The sequence below is a fragment of the Vigna angularis genome, chromosome 1 (genome assembly GCF_016808095.1).
Source record: "Vigna angularis cultivar LongXiaoDou No.4 chromosome 1, ASM1680809v1, whole genome shotgun sequence".
Classification (NCBI taxonomy): domain Eukaryota; kingdom Viridiplantae; phylum Streptophyta; class Magnoliopsida; order Fabales; family Fabaceae; genus Vigna; species Vigna angularis.
In genome coordinates this window covers 50,029,436-50,051,811 of record NC_068970.1, presented here as the reverse complement: position 1 = coordinate 50,051,811, position 22,376 = coordinate 50,029,436, and the positions used below count along the sequence as shown (strand labels likewise).

The window sequence follows — 22,376 nt, the reverse complement described above, 5'->3', positions numbered from 1 at the left end:
GAAGATTGCAGATTAATTTAATACCAAAATGGTAATGACAAATCTTCAATCTTTGACCTAGTATTTGATTAAAGGATGTAGGACAAAGAAAATAATGAATAACCTCTTCCATCCTTATTTGGGTTTCAATAAAAAAAAAACAAGAAAAAGAGAAACATATATGTAAGAATGAAATTAACTTTTATGGTGATAAACTATAGACATGATCGAAGGATCGACCACTAACTCATGAGTATATAGAAGGATGAGTTAAGTACAATGCATCCCTTAAATTTACTTTACATAAACACTCCATTCAATTGGTTTTCAGTAAGACACATAAAGGAAGTGAACGCTGTCACTTCTAACATTCTACAATTTTCTTGAAATTTAAGGTAACCTGAAACCCACAAAGATAGTCGAACTCAATGAGTAACCCTCAATATATATATATATATATATATATATATATATATATATATATATATATATATATATATATATATATATATATATATATATATATGTTAAAAATTGTATGTCAAATCTCATACAATCTAATTTAATGTACAAAATGCATATATGTAAATTAGTCCATCTTAATTTATATAAACTCTAATTAAATAATTTTAGAAAAGAAAAATAGTTTATACTCATCCTATATACAAGCAGTTAAGCTTTCATATCCTTAGCCACAACTTGATTAAAGAATTATTAATAAATGAAGAAGATATTTACGTAAAATAACCACACTAAATTGGGCACTCGTAAGTTTGAATTATTGTATAGAAAAAGTAACTAACCCCAACTTGAGAGATGTGTCACTATAACCATCTTCAGGAAGATTAGATGAATTGCTAATAATGGATTCCGATGATTGCCTGTGTAACTGGATAAGGCTTGGTACCTAAATTTTATATGCATTACTTGAAATATTTATTTTTCTTTACAGAATAATAATAGCAAAATAATAATAATGGAATGATATACATTTATATTCATTTGACATATATATATATATATATATATATATAATAAAAATAAAATAATTATAAAAAAATATATTTAAAAATACAATTAAAAGTAAAGAATAATAGTATCAAATGAGTGTAAAATATTTATGTGTTAAAATATTATTTATCTGGATAAAAAATATCACAGAAACACACAAGTTTGAAAAGCTTATATCACCTGTTTCAATCTTTGGTTTTCCTCCATTAGTTCCAGTCCCTGTATGAGCAACATAATCAGACATTGTAGCAGAGAGTTGCAAAGAATGCAGGTTTTATCTTGTTTCACCCCATTAAATACAAAAAATAAAGTTCATTCATTTCGGTAATATCTCTCAGACAAATTATGAGAGCCACTTGTCAAATTGGCCTTAACAAATATTAGACAGCAGAAGATGTCTCTCTCTAGATTCCTTATTGTGATTGTAACCTAGCTAGCAGAAAGGATAAACAAATTTTTCAGAGAAAGAATCATATGTTTGCTTTCTAAACCAAAGTTATTTGGATCTGCCTTTATATATCTGTTACTTTCCACATTATTTCTGAGAGAGTGTTATGTATAGTAAGGATGTTTCCTGCAACATATCTTTGAATGTTCAACTTTTGTGAAAGCTTACAAAGATTCAGATGTGAAGACAAGATCATTTGCGGAAATTTGTGGATACTTTAAATCTAATACGTAGATTTTGTGTCATTCAAACCTAGAAATAAATTACGTTTAAGCATTATTAATAAACACAGTTTCTATATGAAAGAATGATTCTAAATGCTTCTATTTGTTCTCTCGTTTAAATAAGAAATATTTTACATTTGATATATTTTAAAGATATTGTGTTTTAGCGTTTATGATATCCTTTAAATGTAAACATGAATTAGTCTATTATGAATATTTTTGACTGAACCAAACGTAATATTTGTACATCAAAAACATAAAAAAAATATTTCAATACTTACATTTTGAGTATTAGTTTCTTTTGACTTAACATTATTAGTACCCCCTCAGTATTTTTGTTTAAAAAATGAACAAAGCATTTAAAAAATATTATTATTTATTTATTTATATTTCATTCAAATATTTAAATCAATTCACAATTACATTACTTCAATGAAGACCCAAGATATCTGAGCTTCGATTTTCTTTACTGACTATGAGATTAATATTTAATTCGAAATGTTATCCCTTTCTGCAGTGAAAAAAAGTTAGGAGTTTCAGACAACATCGGCATATTTTGCTAAGTTTTAACAGGGTGACATCCATTAAACAAATTCTAATTCTTTTAATGAAGATGCTTTAACGAAGTAAAAATTATTTTGTTGCCCTACTTATCTAATGATTAATTTAGATAAATGCATTGTACTTATAAAATAAAAATAAGTTGAAAGGAATATAAGTGTCATTTCCCTAACATCAGTTTGACGCATTTGATATGATATGATCTGTGCAGATATGTTGGGAGACAGACATAACGTAAGCGTACTGACATTTTACCAGCCACAGTTGACAACCTTTATCTTTCTTTCTTTTTATATATATTATATAATACAAATGTATTTCGTACATGTAATATTTACAACAAATTACATTTATATTTCGAAAATTTTATCATATTTTTTATTTAATTAAGTTTGAAGTTCATGTAGATTTAAACATTTTTAATTAAATTCTTATTAAATTTTGTTGTTGTGAGTATTTATAACATTTTTCATTTAGTTTTTGTGTTTAATATTTTCATTCACTGGAATGTCAAGATTGTTATTTTAATTACATTTTCAGAAAATTGAAATTTTGTGGTTTATATAAATTAATATTTATAATTAATGTAAAATAATAAATAATTTCTGTTGTAAAAACGAAAACATTAACATCAGTGACGATAAAGGAAACAATTACTTAATTGTTGTAGGTAATTATATGAAAATCATGACCAATATAAATAAAAGTCTTTATAATTTTATATCAATAATCCTAATTCATGGAGACAAATAAGCTATCTTTATAATTTTATATCAATAATCCTAATTCATGGAGACAAATAAGCTATCTAGTAGGATAAGAATCATGTGATCCAGTTAACAAAAATATTAAACTACAAGGACTCAATTAAAAAGAATAAAAATTATGAGTAAAGATATAGGAAGATTATTAGTAGAAAGATAATGAAAAGTATAGATCTATTTGTTTCCCATATATGGATAGGTTATTATAATCATTTTTTTTATGATCAGGATTATTATCACATTGAATTTTAAATTTAATTAATTAAATTTTAATGTGTATTTAGTTTTATCATATTTTGTAATCATTACTTTTTTCAGTCAATAATTACAAGGACACCTCATCTTCTAAAGTACATCCCCATATAGAAAAGTCAAATCCTTTACAATATGTCTTCCTGATTATACAATGATTAATCATGGGTTCGAAATCTTGCAGCACTTCAGCAACATTGAAATTTTCTATCGATTTATTTTACTTTTCTATCTAACATCTTTTTTTCTGATGGAAATATATTCTGAACTAGGTTGAAATAAAAGTTTCTTACTAAGCTGAAATTACTTTGATCAAACTGAGTTAAATATACACTAAGAAAGGCTAAGTTCAAGATGTTTAAATAAGGTGAAGGTGGAACTACTTGTTAAAATCCAATTAAAAATACTTTGATCAGGACTATCTAAATTATATTCTCCCTGAGATCAAATTGAAGATGTTGTAATTGATACAGTACAAAAGATATTTTGGTAGAAAATAACTAAAAGCTGATAAAGGATTTTTAAGCTTTCATACCAATTAGAAAACACATATCTAAATATATATCCCACTTTTTAAAGAAGTAACAAAATATTTAACTTAAAAATACATTGATTAAACTGTATTACCAATTTTAACTAACCAGTCACTATAAAACATGTTAAATATCTCTCATTTCCACTCCAACCTGCACATACTTGGGTGGAAGTTTATTACGTATTTCTATTTTCCAGATTGAAAAGAAAGCTGAACCATGATCCAGAAAGAAGTTGGATACAAATTGACACATTAAAGAGAAGAAAAAAGAAGCAAAAAGCTGTTAAATAAGAAAGGCAAAGCCAGGTTTTGCCCTTAATTCACTGATACCATTAAAGGATTTTACTGAATATCGTTATCTCAATCATTTAGATGCATGCAACATGTACACTTCCACTCCTTTAATATGTTAATTAGACATAAACATTATGAATAATAACAATAATAACGACAGAGTATATATGAGATTTGAAATGTATCAGAGATTTTGATAAGATTTTACCTTTCTTTTAAGGTTGCTGATCTCTTGCATAACTTTTTCATCCTAAAACAAAATAGTATCCAATATGTCAGAAGCACATATTCATACATTTCCCCACAATATCACAATCACAAGTAATCAAGAGGAGAAGGTTGCAACAGTGAAAGCATATAGGTACCCCTTGTGAGAAATGAAGTACTACACACTAGTAACTAATATTTTCATTTTTTCTACTGCAAAAAGGCAGAAAGGTTAAATACTGAATTATGAACATCATTGATCATAGGGCACAAACCTTTACTTTTGAAACATTGGTCAAACCCCTTTTAAGATTTTCCTCAATTTTCTGCAGTTCTTGCAGTGTCAATCCTTGCAGATCCTCTCCATTCAACTGCCTGTGTTAAAGATGGAAAACCTAGTCTGTGATATAGTATAGTATGTTTATATATATGCAACATATGAAACAGTGTGCATATGTACCTCAATTCATGATTCTTATCTTCTACTTTCTTGCGCAGGATGTCGTTGGAGTCACTCTCAATCTGTTCATAAATTTGAAAGTAATCTTCAACTTCTAGTTATCATGCAAATAGTGTCAAAGACAGTTAATTAATAATACTTTTCTTCTTGTAGTCACGAGATAATTAGCTCAATTTGCAGTTTTCCTTATACACCTCTACTAATCTACCTGTCAAGCTGAAAAAAAAAACACATTCATGCAACCACACCAGAAAATTCACAAGTATATTTCTCCTTCAAATGTCAATGCTTACCAAAAATAGGGAAAAATGTTAGTATGAAACTTTTGTTAGCAGAAGTTTCAGTACAACATACATGTAAGTTTCTTTTCAACTAATTCACTTACCGGATTTAAAGATAATAAATATTTTGCTTGATTGAATCACCATAAATTCATCATTAGCATCCCCTTTCGTATGTAAAAATTGGTCCTGTGTGTAAATTTGTTTTCAACCTAAGTCTGATTGTAGTTGAAAACTATGCTGGAGTCTAGACTTGCAAGATGAGTAGCATATTTAATTACCTTGGTCTTTGAAAGGTGAAATAGAATTTTGGTAAGTTTATGACAATTTTGGGGAATTTGGCAGGTTCATGACAATTCGGGAAATTGTTTGTTTACAGAAAGTAATTCGAGTGAAACTTCCTATTTTTAAACATAATTACTCTATTTTGATTTTAGTAGTTTATTTTTCTTTCTTTTCAGCTTCGATTTTTATATTTTTGGAGTAGTCATTTAAGTGTTAAATCATTTGTTCTTTCTATAAAATCTTTAGTTTTGCTACCATCAGGCTGCCAAGATACTTAGCGTACCTTCACTGAGGGTTGATATACTTTTATTGTTTCATCATTAATGGTGATATAATTTTTTAGGTTCAACAAAATGTATGAATTAAATTAAACTACTGTAAAATTTGAACTTTACTTTAAAAGTGGGTTGAGAGAATAGAAGTATATAATAACTTAAATGAATTGATATAGAATGGATTATGATTTTAGTAAATTAAACTAAATTGAACTAGTATAATTGTTTGAAGTATATGAATTGTTTGAATTATTACCCGTGATATATTTTCAAACATAATGATTCATAATCCAATTTAGTTCAACCAGCTTATTTGATAACAATTCATTTTTAAAACCTAAATTAATATAACAATTTAATATAGTTTTCCTTTGAATAAATTAGCTATTTTATATACAATTTAGATCAGTTAAAGTTATACTGATAGCCATCAACATTCATTTACCTTAATCTCAATTGCAAGAACAATTTATACTTTCATTTTTTACGTAGTATTCTCCAAAAGTAGACAATTTATGATTGCAAATTCAAATTTAATCAAATGTATGTCAATATAAGGGCAATCATTTTGAACATAAGACTACTATAATGAAGAGGATCTTAGAGTTGCTTTAAAATGTCTGCAAAATTGTAAAGTTATGCCAAGAAGATTAAACTTATACAAAGTTGTCAAGGAAAGATAAAGTTGTAAGATTTGAAGATATGTAAAGGATAGATCGATAAAGCCGTAGAAGTTTGCCAACACTTTTAAAAAATATGTTGCTAATTAATGAATTGATAATGTACATAGGGGTTAAACAAGGGAAGTTAAAACTGTATATGTTATTACTATGAGCTATGAACATATACCAGTGATAATGTTTATATATTGTTTTAAAATGAATATGCATGGTTAAATAGTTGTCGTATGTATATGTAATGTTATTTTCTCATAATAATAGGATTGAAGCAATTGTCAGTAATAGTTTTTCGACATTTTCACGTCAAAATAAGGAAACATCGCAGAAGCTACAACTTGTTGCTTCTGACATGACAGAGAGATCCATTGTTGTCAAAAGTGTAACCAAATAGGTAACAAGTCTGACATGGAGATGAGATTTGTTACATTCAGGCATAGATATCACGAATGTAATACTCGATATTTATGATATTTGTGAATGATTGAATATTAGGTGATAAAATCTTCATTAAAATAGGTTCTAATATCATATAAAAAGTAAGTTTAAAATTAATTCATTCTTATAAACTAATTCACAAAATTAAATTTTTCGTGACTTATTAATTTTATCTCCAATAATGGAAGCTAAAATTATCACGAGGAACAGGCATCCTACATAAGTGCTTCCATGTTACAATTGGGATGAATCCCCGATTTGATGACATTAACGATGTCAGAGAAGCAACGTTAACTGTGTTGTTTATACATTATCCTTAACGTCATAATCAAACACATTCCCCATAATGGTGTCAACATCAGACGTGCTCAGAATTGCATGTGACAGCATACCAAGATCAAAACCCTAATTTAATGTCTTTTTTGACTCGTCTAACACGTCAAGAACAATGTTCCTCAAGAATAATGAAAAGAATAAAGAGCACGCTCCATTAAGCATTGTCCATGCATTTAAGAGCTAGAATAACCACGCCACAAAACTGACAACTTTCAAAGTGACACACCAAGTCTCTGAAGTTCGGTCATGGATGATCGATTGATAAATCACATACAATGAATGGTGTGTAAATTACTTGATATCACATACAAATGAAAATATCTGAGATGACAAGTTTTGAACCCTTAATGGAGGAAAATTCATTACAAGTACCCTGACACAATGGTGATTAATTACGTAATCGTATTCTGATATGTTTTTTTTTTTAAAAGAGGTTAATCTAATCCGTAATGGTTTTTTTTATGAATGTTTTTTTATGAAGATATTATATATACGAGATTTCATTTTAACTTCTAGTAAAAAATCAATATCACTTTTAATCGAAAATCTCAATACTGTAAGTTTATAGAATTTATTTTAGATATATATAATGTTTAAATTTTTTATTTTTACTCAATTTAAAACTTAAATTTACCGTTAATATTCATCATGCTGAAACACAAGTTTGTGCTATTTTTTTTTTCACAATCAACCGATAAACAATCCAAATTACTCGACTTCTTTAAATGAAATTTTGAATTACATTAGGGAGAGAAGCAAAGATACATTTTTGTATTAATTTGATCAGGCACGAAAAAGTAAAAAGGGTGAACCAGATATTTCCAACAACACAGCAATACTTGTTTGTAATATTGGAACTATGGTTTGTCAAATTGTGCTAATCACCGAAAATAATTGTAAGTGAGGAATCCTTTCAAAAACAACTTTTAGGAAAATGACTTACATGCATACACCCAGCATTTTTTATTTTTTTTATTTTCACTCTTTTTTTTTTCTTTTCTTTCTACCTCTCCTCTCATTTATTTCATTGTATTACATACTATATTTTTCTCTTTTTCTCTATTCTTTTCATTTATTTTTTTCTTTCTGTCTTTCTTCAATCTTACTTATGATGAACCTTTTCATATGATGGACAGCTACACATTTTATTAGATATTATGTGTATTTAAAATGTATAAAAAGATCATAAAACATATAATATATAAATGTATAATCAAATTTAAACCGCATTAAACATTGCAAAAATACAAAAAGAAAAACTATAATTTATTGTCATTATAAACTTCCTGTTACTTACGAATAGAAATAGAATTGTCAATCTAATTCCAAAATAATTCATAAAGTGAGCAATTTTCAGCTTTGGATACGGAGAAAAACAATGTTTTGATGATACCACGCATTTTTGTTTATTTCACTTTGTTTTATTGGATATAAATGTTTTAAAGGCATGAAATGCTTCAATAGTACATACTGGTAGACATCTAAAAATACTGATATCAAGTACACTAATCGAATAAATATATTGAAGTTTCATAGGTTTAGATATTTCATGGATGTATCAATAAAGTGTTCAAGAGTTATTCATTGGTACGAGTACATGAAGCAAATTAAACTTCATAGTTTTTTTTTTCTTTTTCTGAGAAAGATATTTATGCAGACACTTTTTTCTGGATATAAAAAAATACAGTACATTAAGCTGGTTTTCTCTTAAAAGTGGTGATATTTGTACTTAAAGAAATGTAGGTCCCTACATAGAGTTCAGAACTTTCCAGGAACATAGAGCAAAAGGAGATATTGAGAATTAAGGAAAAGGACTTTAGGCAACCATGAAAAAAAAATGTGTAGATGAGAAAACTCAAAACTCAAGGTAAAATTACAATATTGGTGTATATTCAATAATTGCACATGAGACACTTCAGTTCAAGGTGAGATTATGATGTGAAGTCTATTCAAACATGCAAGAACTCTTTCATAGATGACCTATATCAGCAAGCATATACTCCAAAGAAGAGATAAGAGGGGCTTTGTTTGGCAAAGAATTTACTTATTTTCAGTAAGTAATTTCTACTTATTGAAATAGAATACATGCACAAACATGCTGTCTAATTTTAGTTTATCTAGTTTCATAGGTTATAACTTCTCTTGAAATAGAATTTATCTTCTTCTTTTCAATTTGGTTAGTTTTACCATGAGGGGTTCTGGTCTGGTCCCATATTTTTATCTTTGTGTACTCTTTTATATATATATATATATGATTATTTGATGTGCTTTCCACTCTCAAGATAATAAAGAAATTCAGTATATATATCAACAATCATTCCAGCAACTACAATAATGAGTTGATGTTAGTAAAGCTAACCTGCAGTTCCATAGAAGGACGATCCAGTCTATGCATTGCTGAATGACGATCGCGCCTTTCAATTACTTGTTGCATACTGAAAAACCATAATCATTAGGTTTACATTTCAATTTCCCTTCTTTCCTTTCAGTTAATTCTGCTCATAAAATTAGGAACTTCATATAATTTCATATAATTGCCTATGAAACCATTTACCTTGTATTTGATTTTTCTTCATTGAAGAAAATTGCATAAATTATACAAGTACTCGTATGCAAGTGGTAGAGTTTATACAGATACATATCTTTCACATCACCAACAAGTAGTTCGAGTAATTTGTATTTCAAAAAAGATGACCGTGAAATCAAAATACATTTCAAATAAGACTATTCTTTACACTTTGGCAATGCTGATAAAAGGCTAATTTCTAAACGTACTTTTGCTTTTCAGCAAATATGTACAATGCAAGCAAATTCCAAACGCAATAGCTGCGAGTGTTTTTCTGCAGAATGTTGTTCATACTTCTGCAGGCAGCATAAAGATCCTTATAGGGAAGTTTACACACCTACTGCCCCAAATTAACTGGTTTCAGAAAACCAAGTTGCAAAAACATCTACAAGAGAGAGTATAAACCATTTTAACAAAATTAATTTAACGTTTAAAGACAGTGCTCGAAGAGAGAGAAACTTGTCTGGTAACAACCCCAACAATTAAAGTAAAATTAAAAGAATTTGAAAATATATAAGAAATCATAAATGTATATATTTTACACAGGTAATGAGCTCAGAAAATCCATTACTCTCTTCTGATCTCATGAACCCGTGAAACAGATGTTATTATTATTATTATTATTATTATATATATATATATTATAAATTATAAATAAATGTTCTCTCTTTGCATTACCTTAATTAAAAGAAGGAATTAGCTATACTAAGGAAAGAAAAAGGAGGCGAAGTAATAGTTGAGAAAATGCAAAAGGAAAGGAAGACATTGATGCTGAAAATAGTAGAATACCTTGAACTGGCATAATCAAAAAGCTTGCTAGTTGCAGAAAAGACTATGAGAGCTATGTCTGCATCACAAAGGGTTGACAACTCCTGAGCCTTCTTGAAAAGCCCTTTTCTTCTCTTGGAGAAAGTCACCTGCCTCGAACTGATGTTGTCGATTTTCTTGATCTGTATCCTCTTTCTAGTCATCTCCCTATCACAGAACAATCATCATCTAAGGGGGAAAAAAGGAAACACAAAGAAACACTTTCTCCACAATAAAATGGATCCAGATGAAATCATCTACTACGGGAAGAAAGAACACATAAACAAATCGAGACCACTCGACCATTTATTTAAACCTTAAACTGCACTTACCCAGGAATTTAATTTTCTTTAGCTAAAAGAAAAAAAAAAAATGCTTTGACATCATACATGGAAGGTGGGAGGTAGAGAGAGAAAGAGTAACATTAAAAAAATGAAAAAAAAAAAGAAGAAAAAAAAAAGGAATAAACGAGATTCTTGAAGTAGGTCTGTGGAAGAAGAATCTAAGAGGAAGGAGCAGAAAATGGAAACCTTGAAGATGAAGCAGTTGGAAGAGGAAAAAGTTGAAAGCGGAACTTACAATAATGGAAAGGGTGTAGCGAAGAATGGTCGGTTTGAGTTGCTGAAATGGGTGTTAGGAATAGAGAAGTGAGAAGTTTGTAAGAGTTAGAGAGATAGATAATAGGATACAATTTGATGTGGGTGTGGGACAATACACTTATGCCTTTTATGGTCAAGTTGCTGTTCCTGTACTGCAACTATTAATTTTATGTTTCTTTTTTTTCATTATTAAAATAAAGAAAATGATGTTTTCACAATCATACAACAACCAATAAACCTCTTTTGAAGGACACCCTCGTTAAAACAAAGTGAACTTAAAAAAGGAAAGAAGAATCATAAAACAGTGGGTGGGTGTCAGCTACTCGTATAGATTATTAGGTCGCGTAGTATTCTTATTATATATCCAAAAAGTAAGCGTCAAAATACATTCAATTGTTATCTATACTAAACAAAACTAATTTAACATATAATTTACATAAATGATACTAAAATCATCAAAGACGAATAAATATTCTTTAAAACTAGCTTTTAACATATAATTTACAAATAATATTCTAATTTAACATATAAATTAGAATATATTCTTTAAACTTAATTATAAAGATTTTAACTACCAAAAGATTATAATTTTAACTAGCTTTTAATTTAAAATTAGAGACTGGTTTAGAATTAATGAAAATAAATAACTAAAACTTAATCATTAATATTAAAAAAAAAGATTTTAATTCATAAATTATTTATAGATCTTACTATCACAATCTTCTATTAAAAATCCTTAAAGAAAATTGTTATTAGGATATTAAACATGAGTTGTTAAGGGATTTACAACCCAAAACCACAACTTGCATGAAAGGAATGGGGGAAAACACAATCACAAAAATGATTAGTTTTAACACTTTTATACATAAAAAGAGGATGAATGAATGATTATCCAAACGTGGAAAGTGGCTAGATACACAGTATAAGTATATCCTTGAAGCATAATACGCCCCCTTTTAATTTCATTTACGTCCAAATCTTAGTTCATGTAATACATGGACACACATTGATTATGATTTCTTACGTTGATTATGAATTTAGCGAAGAAAATTATGGTTTTTTTTTTTCATAATAGATTTCTTTTATAAAAATATAATGTAATTTTATTATAAGTTTAATGTTGTTTTTTTTTTTGTTATTTTTTAAATAAAATTTTTATTATATGTTTATTAATATATATTTATCTAAATTATGACTTCTTACATAATATTTTATTATTGTAAATATTTTTTTTCATAAAATAAGGTTAAAGAAGTAAATGGATTTTTTTTAAATATTATTTACCAACAACTATTTATTTATTTTTAATTTAAATAAATTTTAACTCCAACTTACATTTTTCAAAATCATTTTATTAATTATTTTTTAAATATATTAATATATAAAAAAATATTTTATTAGATTGACCAAATCAATTAAAAACTTTTCACTTGTTTATTTTCTTTCACTTTCCTATTTTTTTTCTCCGAATCCAAAGAACGTTAGTTTTTACTATTTTAAACCTAAACCCTAAACATTCAAAATTGATACATATAAAAAATAAATTTTAAAACACTATGTAAGTTATAATTGTTTTAAGTAAAAAATATATAATATTAAGAATAAGTTGTTGAATAAAAATAAAATGATCTTTATAACTATTTTATAACTATACGTTAAACATAGGAAAACAGAACGAGGATTTGAACAATGTTTTAAGTTTTTTATTTCAAATGCGTTTAATAAATCCTGTACGTGTTAGATGGTTTGCAATAGTTATTAGACGATGGTATGTTTAAAAAAGAGTTTAGAAAAATGTTTATAAAACAAAACAATAACACACATAATTTTATAGTGGTTCACTCGAACCTGAGCTACGTTCAATTCTCCCTTAAGATCTCTTAAGGTGTTTCACTCATTTTTAACAAAGATTACATGAGTCTCATCACTTAGATCATTTAACTCAACTAAGCTAAATACCAAGTATTTTAATTTACTTATGAATTAAAAAAATAACCAAAAAGATTTTTCAAATAAGATACATATGTGATAACTCTTAGAGAGGAGAGAGAATAGGTTTTCAACACAAAGAAAATCTAAAAGACTTGTAAAGATTTTCTTTTTAATTGAAAGCGTTAAATGATATAAAGAGACAACGGAAGAGCGAGTTTGTTTATATACACATATTCTTCTTGTCTTCTCTTCATGAAATCATCTATATATAGCTTTCTTCGAGAAAGATCCCTTAGATGAGAGTTGATTTTCATGTAGAATTCATAGTTGTTTTAGATAAGTAGTCAAACTCAGGTCTATGTTGGAGCTATTGTGTTTTATCATAGCTTTTATAAAAGTAGCTTCCACAATTTTGCAGAACTTGAAGCTTTAAGGAAATATTCCCAGATGCCTTTCTATCTATTAACGTCTTTATCGATCTTGTGTAGGAATTTAAGTAAACTCTTGTACTTTTATGATCTGCATAGATAAAGAGAATAAACATGAAACAAGTAAATAGGTACTTTTCGTACATCCAATAAATTTTTTAAACTTTGATATTGATTTAAATACGTTCATATTTAAAAGATTTTGACGCATGTCAGCTCATTGATAGAAACATCGTTTAGGGAAGCAAAGTGTTTAATATATGATCTTTAGACGATATAAAATGTTAAACGCTCATTTTTATAAAACTGCTTGTTGTAAGTTTTATTACATCATTTAACAAACTTTTCCTAGACGATTCATTTCTTTAAACGCTTATTTGTTCAACCCTGTTTAGATATAAAATTTTAAACTTTAGTGTTTTTTTAAGTGTACACTTCAATGTTTTCCTTTATTAGACGTTGTTTGTTAATCATTGTTTGTTAGACGATATGCTAAAAAACTCAATTTTCTCAAACATTATTTAATAGCAGATTTATATACAAATGTTTATTTCGTTTAATTGTTGTTGATTAAACTTCAAAGCAGGAAATGATATACAATCTTGTTTTTATCAACGATCTTGTCTTAACAATATGATGTATATCAGAATAATAAATATATATAATTAAAATATGTTCTTTAAAATATATTATCTTAATTTGATTATTATTATTTAACTTATTTATATAAATTAATATTTGTATAGTGTTAAATTAATTATAATTCATGATAAAGACTAAAAAGAATGGTTATGAAATTTACGAAATTTTAAATTAACAAATACTTTTTAAAAATATAAAATAAACATGTGATATTTACTTGAAGTAAAATTGTATTTAAATTAATTTAGTAATATGATACGCACATAAAGGCCGATTCAAATAATGTTTACAAATATAAGTCAATTTAAAAAACTATTACACATGAATAAAAATAAACCACATGTTTCACACTTTTCTCTTCAAATAATTAATTTAACCGTATAATCAAAACTCAAATAAAAAAATTTAATATTGTTATATATGATTACATTTGTATTTAAAATTATCTATTAGATTGAAGACACATGATGATGATGTTTTCATCGAGATGATCACTAGTAGCTAGTCACTACTAAAAAAAACTATTATTCAGTAAAAATTTATTTTTTAATTTGTAGAAGTTCTTACCATCTACAAATAAGTTGGGGTTTAGTCTAAGTCGTAGTTATTAATTTGTGGAGTTTTTAATGGTCATGATATCAAATTTATGTTGTAAATTTTTTTTTTCTGGATGATTTTAACCTCTTCTATTAATTACTTTTATCTTTTGATATCTTCTTTATTTATAATTATCCACATTAATTCACAATTTCTTAATTTAATGAAATATGTTTGTTTAGAATATATAATATAGTACTTTCTGTTTTAAAATATCTTTAATAACAATAAAGTTTTAGTTAAATATTAAGTAAATTAAAAATTTAAAATGCATTTTAATGTATTTTTTATAAACAATTATTTAATTATATATTTAAAATATATTTTATTTTTATCTAAATATCTTATTATTTAATATTTTTTATAAATTGAATAATGTGAATGTTAATTTTATTTTCACATTTCTAACTTATCACTTTATACATTTATTCTATTATTTTCTTTAACTTATTTACTTATTTCTTGTCTCCATAATTGATAGAAAAATAAAGAAGTTTTTTAAATATTTAGAAATTTGCATTTTAAAAGTGATATTGGTTTAAAAATAATGAGACTGGATTATTTTAATATTATAAGTTTTTAATATAAATAGTTTGACTGTGAACGAGTTTTATTATTTTAGAATACACAATCTTTTTCTATAAATCATTTTTTTAAGAACGAAAATTGTAAGATTGACAACAAACTCTTCAATTTGGATCATTCAATTTCTTGAATATAGTAAGTCTTTTTGTTCCTTTCCTTGGTCTGTTCGTTCTTCTTTTGCATGTAACACTTTTTTGGCTCGCATGCGGTGTTTGAGTTTTCTTTTTTAGTCTCTACTGATCAATGGATCTAATGGTATGTCCTGATCATGTTTGTGTTGTTTTTAGAAGAGAATAGAGTTTTCTGTGTGTTTGAAGATGTTTTAAGGGTTCTTGATCAGTCTACTCTATCGCCCAAGTACTGAAAACTAATTGACTTATTTTTAACTGATAGATAACTTATAATTGTTGATGGTATGCTTGTATGATAATTGGTTTGTTTAATTGAACTATTTGATGAAATATGACTTGTGGAGTTGAGTTAGGATTTTGATTATCTTTAGTGGTTGTATGTTGAAATATAATATGATGTATGATTGATATTGCATTTGAATTTAATTAAATCATTGAGTTGTGTATAATCTGATAATTGATATGTTTTGACATTTATGGTTGTGGTTGGATTGATTTGCAGGACCAGAATGACATAAATATGTGGATTTTTATTTTACAAAATTATGCAGACTTATTGGGTGACTTTTGTGAGAATTAAAAATTGTAAGCTTTAGTGATATTCTCATTGGGCGAGCTATATGGTCGCTAGGCAGGTGTGTTGTCAAGCATTACTTGATGAACAAGTAGATCTAGTAGCTAAGTTAGTGTGTTGTCAGGCACTAGTCGTTAAGTGAGTAGATATTCTAGCTGAGCGAAAATATAAAAGTCAACTCAAATTTTCATATGTCTCTTATGATGTGTATTATGTGAATGTTAAAACAATAGCTGGTTTATGAAGTTTTGATGAGAATTGTTGATAGATTTATTAATAAATATGTATATGCATAATGATGAGTATTGTATTTGTGTTTGGTGTAATTCCGTGGATCTCATGGAGAGATTCTACGGTGACGTTTCATTAGTGTAAGCATTGATGTGAAAGTCTAAATGTTGGAAGTTATCTTGTCGTTCTAATAACCATTTAAGCTCAGGTATAGTACAATGATGTATGCAGTGAGATGTGCAGGATATCCTAGTCTAGAAACTTTACCTTGACCAAAGATGTTGTTAGACTAATCTTGTGTGTGGTAGTTTGGGTGAGAGAGTTGTTTCATCACCATAAGTGCAAAATCCTTTGAGATTTCATATCAATCCTTTATTCGAATGATTGAGTAGTATGAATGAATGATGATGATATTTCTATAATTATTATGTGGAAATTTAGCTTTCCTTGTTATACTATGGTTTCTTATGTATCTCATGTTAATAGAATTACACTTTTGAATAATTGTATAATAATTTTTTAGATTATAATTTTTTTATTTAGAATATTATTTTAAAATATTTATTTTATTAATTTTATGCCACTATACAAGTTTATAAGAAAATGAGAAAATTATTATCTCATTAACATATACTTTATTAAAAATGAAAAGAATTTTAAATGGTTAATAAAAATTTATAACTTAAAAGAAATTACAGATACTATCCACTTAAAAAGAAGTGAAGCCATGAATGAGTGGGGGTTTGTAGCAGTGGTGAACAGAAGGGTGTTGGAATGGTTGGGAAAAGTAAAAGTGATTGTATTATTTTCCGAAAGTAGAATTGATTTATTTATTTGGTTTTTTTCGTTTTGGTTTCCACAAAGACTCATTTATTGATGTCCGTACAGGCTGCCATCTTGAGTCGAGGGCACGACAACGACAATTGATGTACCCTCGTACTCCCTTTCTCACTCACACTGGTCCCTTTATGCATTTCTTAATTCGGAACAGAGCTAATGCTCACAATTATTCTTTTATTTGTTTACTCTATAGATATTTCTTTATTATTATTTCATCTCAAATATATATATATATATGTTTATTTTTGTTTTACTTTCAATCGTCTTACATCATATTCCAGCTCACTCCTACTTCGTTTCATCTTACGATGCTAGACTCGTCAGGTAGATTTATTTGTAAGCTCCTAAGACAAAATATGGGATGAATGCGTAAATTTGTATTATAATTGTGTTTATAGTTTTAGTTGATTGAAATTAATTATTATATGAATTTGTTATTAATTATGTTTACTTAGATGTTTTAATGATTATTATTTTTGTTTCACAATTTTAATCATTTAGAATTTAATTTTAGATGTTGTCTTAGTTATTTAAATTTATTATAAAATTATTTCAGATTCATATTTATAAATTAGAAATTATAAAATTACGAATATTACTAATTTTGAACAATAAATTTATAAAATTTATTGTTTTTATTAATTTAATTAAATAAAAATAAAATTATTAAAATTTTGCAACTTATTAAAAGAAAAAAAATTAAAAAAGCATTACAAGAAATGAATCGCCATGACTATTTTTCGAAGACTAAATATTGAACAAGTTAAAATGGGAAAAACTTGCTGGTATTACTATCCCTAATTTCGATGCTATAGAAGAAAACAAGAGGGTAGGAAAATGAGAAAAAGGAAAAAAAAATAAAGATAAAGATAATTTTGTTTAAAAAAATGAGAATAAAATATTTCCAACGTAATATTATTTAATTTTTTATTTATATAATATTGTTATGAGTTGTCATAAAAAAACACAACATAATGAATTATATGAAGAACGTAATTTGTTTTATGTTGTATTATTTTCACTTTCCACATTTTAACTCATAAGTTAATTATACCACGCCTTTTATTGATTTTCTAATTTTCCGTACTTTTATTCGATCAAATCCAACCTTTTCCTTATAAGATTTCCTTACTTAAAGGAATTTATAGAACAAATTTAAAATATTTATAAAGAATATAAGACAGAAACGTGATGTTTTTAAACACAAACTATTTTTACACACATTTGGTAAAAAAGGGTTGGATTATATATTAAACCATTATAATATGTATGAGGGAAAGAATTACTTAAATCTCATAAGATTGGGTTTGATTAATTGAGTTACTTAAAATAATGACGTGATATTATTTATTGAGTACTTAGTGTTAGTTAGTCGATAGCTGATAAGATGACCACTATATATTTTATGAGGAATGAATCACTTAGTCAAATATAAAATATCGAATACTAAGTATTATGTTTCCTACACCAAGGTCTATATTTAGGATATGCGTATAAATATTATTTTAATCATAATTTAACTTTACTTTTTGTATTAATTCAAAATTGACAAAAATATTTGACCAAGTACTAACTTGAGCGTCGGGAGTATCTTCTACAGACATCTCACCGTTTGGTAAAGGATGAAAAAGGATTTGGAGGATAAGTACTACGTAATGAAGAGTTTGTGGAGTAGAATGAGACTTTGTAGGGTATGTTTGGTTTTTGTAAGAACATTTGACACCCACCGAGGGCCAACAAGTATTTTGTGAAGAGAAGTTAGTTGTGTTAATATGCAAGTTTGGTTTTGTAAAGCCCGTGAAAATAATCATCTTAATAAATAGTAGTAATTTTCTCTAAGTATTATTATTAGTAGTAATAATTTTTTTGGGTACAAAATATGATTAATAAGTTATGTGGTAAGTTAAACAAAATATTATAGTATTTTAGATGATAACTATCTTGTAACACTTGGAACATGGGTTCAAACCTAGTGGAATACATTTCTTCAAAATGTATTTTTATAAAATCAATTAATTAATTAATAATAATAATAATAAAAAAATAAAAACAAAGGACAAACTAACTTTCGGTAGTGCAATCAAGATGCAACCAACCAATAAGAAGAGGAGAGTTGTGATAGGCTACTGAGAGCAGTTTTTGACCGAGAGGAAATTACTGGAAAAGAGATAGGGGGAGAAAACTCTCTTCTTTGCGCATATAAATATATATTTTAGGTTTATGATTTTGATATGAGCATGTTAGATTTTTGTATTGTTAACTAACTGTCTACTTGCAAATGTTTTGATTGTCATTGACTATATTTTTCGTGTTTTCTATTTTTGAAGTTACCACAGTAAAACCTTAATCTCTACTTCATTCACCATTAGATTAAGCTTAAATTTTGATATGTGATTCCTGAGATATATTACTACACTTTGACAGTTCAAAATTTTAATTTAAGGTATGTAATTAAACAACTAAATTTCACAAATCTTGAGTAAATTGACAACCACTTTATTTCTATCTCAGAGTTACTTTAGTAAAATTTTAATTCCCACTTAGTTTACCGTTAGATTAAACTGAAATATTTATATATGATTCCTGAAGAATATTACTCCCTTTTGATCGTTCAGATTGCTAATTAAAGATATGTACTTAGAGGAAAAATTTTCACATTTTTGAGTAACCTAATTAACACAATAATTTTGTCATTAAGTTACGTCAGTAAAAACTTTAATCTCTGGTTTGTTTACCATTAGATTGACCTGATAATTTGATATATGGTCGATAAGACATATAAAATCATCTTGACCACTTAGATTCTTAAGTGGATTACTGTGCTTGAAGAAATTAATTTCGCATTTTAGATAAATTTGAAAACCATTTAAATTATGTTTTTAAGTTACCTCAACAAAACTTCAATTTCAACCTAGTTAATCATTATATTAACCTAAAATTTTAATATGTAGTTCATAAGACATATTTAGTCACATTGACTGCTCAAATTTTTAATTGGATGTATATATTTAGAGAAATTATTTTCGTGTTTATTAGAAAACTCAATACCATCTTAAATTCTGTTTTTGAGTCGACTAGGTAAAATTAAGATTCTCATGTTCATTAATTGTTAGATCGAACTAAAATTTTATAGTAGATTCTAAACCTGTTGTTATTTACTTTGATTGGTCAGATCTTAAATTAGAGGCGTTAATGAGAATAATCACCCCACATAATACTACAACTGATTAAATTGTTAATAATATTTAATCATATTAGGTGAAATTTTGAGTAATTGTATTTATTGATTTGTATGTTTGATTGTATCATTGACTTAAAACATTATTCTATGTTAAGCTACAAACATAATTTTTGGATCAAATATGTATTGCATGATGAATATGAATATGATGTGAGATTGGTCAAATGTCTCGTAGAGAGACTCGTTGAGGGTCCTATTGTTGGAGGTTATCCTGATACTCTAATAATAATCCAGTCTCAAGTAGAGAAGGATGAATTATGTGGTGAGAGGGATATGAGGTCCTAGTCTATGTGCCGATTTTGGTCATAGGTGCTAATAGACTAACCCTGTGGATGACATTGAGTCTTTCATTGGAAGTGTATCTATAAAGAGTAGTGGAGGCTACCAAAAGTGCATAACCTCCCTGATCACGCATGAATGTCTCATCTAGATGATTGTGTATGACATGATTATTATATGTTATGATGATTAAATCTATTATAATTATTGCATGATGATATGATTATTGTTATGTGAAGTAATATAATTAAGCATGTTTTATAAATATTCTATTGCATATTATCTCACTCCTACTTGTTTGTGTTTGTGTTAATATATATAATTTTTGCGATGATCGTATAATGTGTGTGTTATACGGTAGTAGATGAGGGAATGTTGTCTGATCTAGTACAAGTGAAGAGAGAGACCGAAGAATAATTGAGAAGAGTTCGAGTTATCTTTTTGAGTGTTGTATTTGAAATTTAAAATGTGTATTATGTGTGAAATCCTTTATATTTCCTTATGAATGAGTATAATGCTACAATATATCTACTATGAGTTATCAAGTGTGAAAAATTGGAATGTTACATTATTGGTATCAGAGCAGTTCATCCTTAGGACGATCTGAGGGTTGTGAGTTTGTCCTACAAACTCATATAATAGAGCGTACTAACGATAATTCTCTGTGTGAACAGAGTAATGACACCTAGCCCACTAACCGTTCCAACCTCTTACATGCCTAGCTTGGCAAGGGCTATAGAATCCATTGCATCGACTCTTCAATAATAAGGCACTACTTTAATGCAACAACACGAGATGGCTATGCAACAGTTGGAATCGGCTAGGCAATGTTCTGAAGCCAGCCAAAGATAGCATGTGGAAGCCTTAAGACAATTAGTTTAGAATAGGATGTTTGTCAAACCATCCCACGCTCCACCTCACAAAGTTCAGGAATGAACTTTATAAAACTTTTTACAACATCGCCCAACTACTTTCAACGAAAGGACGAGTCTGGATGAGGCTGATCAATGGATCAGAAATATGGAGAGAATCTTTAATGCTAAGGGATGTTCATGCAAGACAAGACTAGTGTACACAGAGTACTAACTGTTCGGTGAAGCAATACACTGGTGGGACAACATGAAGTTGATGCTAGAAGAAGGGGGCAAAGTTATTACTTGGGAGCTTTTTAAGAATAAGTTTTACGCTTAGTACTTTTTGGACAGCGTAAGACATGTCAAAGAATTCGAGTTCTTGGTTGGTGCAAGGCAACAAATCAGTGGCTCAGTATGCTGATAAGTTTAAGCATTTAGGAAGCTTCTATACACAACCTATCAACGAAGAATGGAGGTGTAGAAAATTCACAAATGGGTTGAGAGCCGAGATCAAGTTGGCAGTGACTTTGTTAGCTATTAAGGAATTCCCTACTCTAGTCGAACATACTAGAAATGTGGAAAGGCTGAGAGGCAAAGTGGAAACTCAATGTAAGCTTTAAAGAGTAGGAGGACCAATCGAAGCGAGAGCTGGACAGAACCTGAGGAACTGACCTTATGAAAGACCTTAGAGATTTCAAGGGAATCCTCATCAATAGCAGCCCGAGCAGAAAAGAATCCAATGCTATGTTTGTGGAGGACCTTATCTGAAGGACGTATGTCCACAAGTTATTGCACGCAACTGATATTTTCTTTGCGGAATAGAAGGACATTTTGCTAGAGACTGTTCCTCTAGCAGAAGAAAAGCTGCTTAACCTCAACAACCACCCCAATAGAGAAGGATTGATGATAGGCCACAAGCTACTAGGAGGGTTTACGCCTTGACAGGAGCTGAAGTTGTTACGTTAGGTAATCTCATCATTGGATGTTGAATAATAGCTAGTAGAAATTTGAATGTGTTGTTTGATTCTAGAGCAACACACTCT

General features: G+C 27.8%; 1 protein-coding gene across 2 annotated transcripts; it reads right to left on the bottom strand.

The window, feature by feature from the left end:
* Positions 1-163: 163 nt before the first annotated feature.
* On the bottom strand, positions 164-11,106 carry LOC108346032 (MADS-box protein JOINTLESS). Of its 2 annotated transcripts, none has more exons than XM_017584962.2 (9): positions 10,980-11,106; positions 10,383-10,568; positions 9,387-9,462; positions 4,736-4,797; positions 4,551-4,650; positions 4,277-4,318; positions 1,171-1,209; positions 783-886; positions 164-379 (listed from the first exon to the last, which is right to left on the bottom strand). In XM_017584962.2, the coding sequence occupies exons 2-9, from the start codon at positions 10,562-10,564 to the stop codon at positions 370-372; spliced, it is 615 nt and encodes a 204-aa protein (XP_017440451.1). In that variant the 5' UTR covers positions 10,565-10,568; positions 10,980-11,106; the 3' UTR covers positions 164-369. The 2 variants fall into 2 exon arrangements, with proteins under 2 accessions (XP_017440451.1, XP_052728066.1); XM_052872106.1 differs by having other exon boundaries at positions 10,931-11,090.
* Between the last annotated feature and the right edge of the window lie 11,270 nt (positions 11,107-22,376).

Coding starts and splice junctions, on each gene's coding strand:
- LOC108346032 (XM_017584962.2), bottom strand. CDS start 10,564: ATGACTAGAAAGAGGATACAGATCAAGAAAATCGACAACATCAGTTCG. Junction 4,319..4,550: donor CCAATGTTTCAAAAGTAAAG/GTTTGTGCCCTA, acceptor ATTTTGTTTTAG/GATGAAAAAGTTATGCAAGA. Junction 1,210..4,276: donor TCAGCAACCTTAAAAGAAAG/GTAAAATCTTAT, acceptor TTGCTCATACAG/GGACTGGAACTAATGGAGGA.